This window comes from Echinops telfairi, unplaced genomic scaffold (assembly GCF_000313985.2).
Source record: "Echinops telfairi isolate 266 unplaced genomic scaffold, ASM31398v2 ScPeMD7_23;HRSCAF=83, whole genome shotgun sequence".
NCBI lineage: Eukaryota > Metazoa > Chordata > Mammalia > Afrosoricida > Tenrecidae > Echinops > Echinops telfairi.
Window position 1 is genome coordinate 24,479,306 of NW_022103920.1, and position 4,980 is coordinate 24,484,285.

At 45.6% G+C, this 4,980-nt stretch overlaps 1 protein-coding gene across 1 annotated transcript in view; it reads right to left on the minus strand.

The window, feature by feature from the left end:
• CPED1 (cadherin like and PC-esterase domain containing 1) overlaps positions 1 to 4,804 on the minus strand; it is a 337,576-nt gene extending 332,772 nt beyond the window's left edge. The window contains exons 1-3 of the mRNA XM_013005960.2: positions 4,718 to 4,804; positions 3,770 to 4,244; positions 2,710 to 2,743 (exon numbers count right to left, since the gene is read on the minus strand). Of these exons, the coding sequence (XP_012861414.1) occupies positions 2,710 to 2,743; positions 3,770 to 4,002 (267 nt within the window). The 5' untranslated portion in view covers positions 4,003 to 4,244; positions 4,718 to 4,804. The remainder of the gene's footprint in view (positions 1 to 2,709; positions 2,744 to 3,769; positions 4,245 to 4,717) is intronic.
• Positions 4,805 to 4,980: the final 176 nt, after the last annotated feature.

A 4,980-nucleotide genomic window follows, 5' to 3' on the forward strand; every position in this document is an offset into this window, starting at 1 on the left:
CACATAGGTCTATTTCCCCATCCTCATATATAAATATATCTGCCTATGTACTTGTCTTCATCTAGACCTCTAGAGATTTACTTTGCATTCATGAATGTATGGAAACTATGAGTCAAGAAATACTCTTGAATATTTTGTCAGAGAAACAGCCAACAGCTTCTGAATGTCTATCCCTGCAGGAAACTCTAACACTCACTGAAACACCTTATCTTACTGTCAAAACTGGGAATCTTTCAGAATTCTTTTCCAGCTTCATCTTTTAAAATCCAGACCCATCTTATATAGTCTGGACTCGACTTACACATAAGTTAGACTGTACAATCAGTTTTGAGTTTAAATGTACTTGTTTCTAAACATTTTCAGTAGTTCTCAGAATGAGTTTAGCTCTGAAAAGCTGAAGGGGATCCAAATAGTTCCCAGACAACTGTACTGTACATACTTATTCATAGCACAAAGTCTGGGTTTCATAGACATTGTATATACCCAGGTTCTTCTGAGCGTCATGAGCCATAGGCCCAAACCAGTTATCTTAAGTAGCTTTCAAACATATGCATGACATGATTGTGTTGGCTTTCCAATATTGGGCATTGTAAAACCCAAAATGTGTAGCCAGAAAAACCATGTAATGCCTAAAAGTGATATTCCAGATCTTGAGAGAAATGTCATGTGTCACCTTATCTTTCATTTCTCCTCCTTCTGCTGCTTCTTCTCCTCCTTCTGCTGCTTCTCCTCCTCCATCCGCTGATGTTCTACAGAAGCAGTTGTTTTTGAGAATGAGCTTTGTATTTATCCCAAAGGCATTTCTATCTTCATTTTAGCTATCTGGAAGACAGCTATGTGGAAGATCATTGAACGCTGGGTTGCTAGTTCATTCTCTTTTAGGAACCTACATTTTAAGGAGAATTCATTCATATCTGGTGTTGACTAACTTCTACCTGATTCTTTCCAACTCCTTTCCTATCTCAAATCCAAACTGGCTTTCATGGGAGTGCGGGGAGGGAGCACAAGAACTGATTGTGATTAAGCAACTCATTTTCAAGGCGATTTCACCAATGGGGGTGGTGGTGATGTTCTCAAATTGATTATGTTAATGATTGTACAGTTCTTCTTGATATGATTGAGCTATTGAATTGTATGAGATGTGGATTATGTGCCCAAAAAACTATAAAAACAAAAATGGCTTTCATTCGACTAAAGGTGGCACCAGTTAAGCAACAGAGAGAGGTACAGGATAAATGTTTAAAAACTCAGTTTTCTCTCTGGTCTTCTCGATTTATCTTTGTGCATTTTAGAATCTAGCTTATGGTTAAAATATTTAAAACTTAACAGTTAGGGCAGGAAAGCATAGCCTTGTTTTTTTGTTTTTTGTTTTTTCCCTTAAGAAAATTCTAAATTGAGTATTTTAGACAAGCAGCCAATAACTCTCATCTGGTTTATAAGTAGCAGGAGAGCCAAAGCTTTGAAATGGAATTTTCTGTGACAGCCTACAATAACAGTTACCATATGCCTAAAGTTACAAGCAAAGCAAGAGCCTAGTAAAGTCAAGCAGGGGAGTCAGGAAGGCTGTTAAGTTAGCATATAAAATTTTTTGTCCAGACTTCTTAGGAAAAAATGTTAAGTATTTTAGGAACAATACCATCCCAGTCATTTGAAAAAGAATTACATTGCTCAATATTAGAAGAAAATAAAGAGTGACATTACCAGCCACAAATCACAGCTATGATAAATCTGTTTGGTAATCCAAAACCAAGAAGAAGAAGAAAATGCAAATACAAGTTAAATGCTAGTATAAATGAACAAATCACGCACATACCTCGATTATTTCATAGCATCTAAAAATTGTTTCCCTCTGGCAGTTAACGTTTCCTCTCGAAGTCTCCCTAGTTAAAATACCTCCTTTTCTGTGTTTCTCAGACATTTCGTGATCAGGATGCTCGACATTCTTGCTAATCGAAAAATCACTCCCTTAGAAGTCTGTGAATTTGCCTGCTTTGCACCCACTGCGATTTTGCATTTCGGCAAGTTCTCCTATTGTTGTGGTTCTCCTGACTGTTACTGGGATCTTGATTTTACCTCTACTTAGAGTGAGAGTCAACTAGGAGGAACTGAGAAGCTTGATTGATGTACTCCTAAATGAACCAGCAGGGACCCGGTGGCACAGTGCTTCCGAGGCTAACCACAAAACAAAACCAAGAAAAGGCGAGCCGTTTGAGTCCACTGGCCTCCCTGAGGGAGAAAGTTGTGAGTCTGCTTCAATCAAGATGGTCATCTTGGAAACCTTCCCCGGGACGTCTACTCTGTGTTGCCAGGCCCCAAGGAGTCGGGATCGCCTCCTTGGGAACAAGTTTGGTTTGGGATGAATCATGTCATAATACTTCCTCTTGTGGCCAGTCTGAACATCTTTTGACTATCATGAATCTTAGAGTTCCTCTACAATGGTTCTGATGGTGACAATTTTACTTATCTTATAGAGTTAAAAGTGACATGAAATAAATGTCAAAGTATTTCCAATGTTAGTAGTGAAGGGGTGCTAGTGCTGTCTGTCAGTGGTGGGTACCATGGCGGTGGTTCCACATCACAGTGACACTGTGTCCAGTTGAATGAACACATTGTCCCCGCCATTGTGGCTACGCTTGAGCCCATGGGCGCAGCCACTGCCAATCACTTTCTTTGAGGGTCTTCCTCATTTTCACTGATCTTCTCCTTTACTGTCTCCATGGACTGGTCTCTCCTGATACTTTGTCTAAAGTAGCTAAGAGTCAGCCTAGCCATCCTCCCTTCTAGTGAGTGTTCTGACTGTACTTCTTCCAAGACAGCTTGGCTTGTTCTTCTGGTAGTCCATGGTATGCTCGTTATCTTTCACCAACCAGAAACAGGAGCGGTGATGGCATTTCAAAGGGAATACAACTCCCACCGCTAGCCAGTAAAATCAGCTCTACTTCGTAGGTAAGCTGCTACTTCTGGATGCCCTGCTTACTGCCATGTTAGGTGAGGTTGCCTGGAATTCAATGGCTTTGCCACTGTGATTTTTTTATTCCATTTTTCCTTTAAACTAGACTGTTCCCTAGGTTTTTAGGTCAATGGCAAACATGGATGTAGGGTTTTATTAAAACAGAAATTCTATTGAATGCTTTTAAAGCATGGATTAGTAAAATGAACCCGAACAGTGAATATACACAATAACGTATATTTCTCTCAGTTCTAACACTATCCAAAGCAGTGTCAATTGTTTGGAAGAAACCTATTTACATTCTTCTTTTCAATGTTTTAGAAGCAAGGATAACGCGGTTGATAGTCGCTCACTAGTTAAAAATCACTTTAGCCAATTAGTAAGTGGAATTGTGGGTTTAACTTTGAGCCTGTTTCTGATCAGGGCTGTGATACTGGCCACAGTGAGGAGACCCTTTGAGGTGGACTTAGTTTTATCCGTTTTTGATTTATGGTCCTCAATTGCAAACCTTCATCTCTCTCAAGTTCCCAATATTTGGGAGGGAAGCCACATCACTCCCAACGCCTCCAAATTTTCAGCTAGCTAGGGGGAAAGTGGGATTCTCAGAGAAATCACAGGACGGCCAGGCCACGGGAGGTAAACACAAGGCGAAAGTAACACGCTTTTACTGTCATCAGATCTCTCCGGGCTGTTTACACCTTGGATCCCGTTCAGCCCTCACGGAGGTTAATTTTAGTTGGACAGGACACAGAGGTCGACTGCTGTCTTTGCTGTAATTGTCCCCGCAGAGCTGATGCGGGTCTTACCTTGTTGATCTGCGCTTTCTCGGACAGAAGGACGCACCGCTTGTCCCCAGAGAGGTCTTCGGGACAGCTCTTTGCCTGGGTGCTGGTGGGTGAGCTTGGGGCAGCCTCGGGGGCAGCAGCTGGGAGCTTCCTTGTCCCTCTGAGCGTCAGGGTCTGGTAGAAGACACAGATGGCCACCACTAAGCCCACCAAGAAGGGCCGGGGGCAAAATCGCCGACGCCAACGGAGCCCTAGGCGACAGACCATGACCAGTCCAGCTTCACTTGGCCCCTGTCCACGTCGCACGAAAAGTCATAGCAGTGTTTCTTTTTTTCGTTGTCAGCATGAAAAGTACAACTCTTTCTTCCTCTCCGACTCCCACAAACTTCAATCAAGTTTGCACCATCCTTTCTGCAGAAATTCCCGAAGGTTCACTGCCAAGTCCGGGTTCCCCAAGCCTGAGGCCATTAGCGAGAGCCGGGCGTGGATGGCAGTAGAGGGTGGCTAGCCTGGGGAGACAGAAAAAACAGCATCAAAATAATAGTCCTTGCCACTGAAATCAGAGGGTGCCCCAGGCGGCCAAGCCGGCCTCCCCACCCGCCGCGGAGGGGCGGCCCCGCGGGCCACCGCAGCCGAGGAGAAGCCCCCGCGGGACAGTCCGTCTGGAGCCTGCGGAGCGCGCAGAGGACGCAATGGTGTCCAGCCCCGATCCAGTGGCTGGAGGCCGGCCAGTGGCCCGGGCAGTGCCTCGCCTCCCTCCGGGCCCTCCAGCAGCCCGGCGCCCAGCCCTTTAAATTGCTTTCTAACGGTCTCCCTCCACGCCGTTTTCAAAACTGCTACTTTCCAGTAAGGATTCGTGCCTTTTCACATAAAAAAAGGGCGGGGGTGGGGGCGGGGGCGAGCCCGCGGGGGTGAATGGGTACCGTCATCCCTAGGGCTTTGCCCCATGCCACTGCGAAAGGACAAAGTTCTGTGTACTTACTCGCTTTGCATCCATCTAGCCCGAAAAAAAGTTTCCAGGATCCCTCGGGGACGACTGGGGAAACCCGCCCCGCAGGACACACGCAGCTGTAGGACTGCACCCCATCGCGCGTGCACACACGCGCACACACGCGCGCACACACACGCACACACGCACAGCCGACCCCCACATCTGCCCCCACCCCACTTAGGAAGTCCCTTCTGTGATCTGCCTTCCCTCTCCCCTGCGGCAGGGATCTGGCACCCCTTTGTCACCAAGGCTCC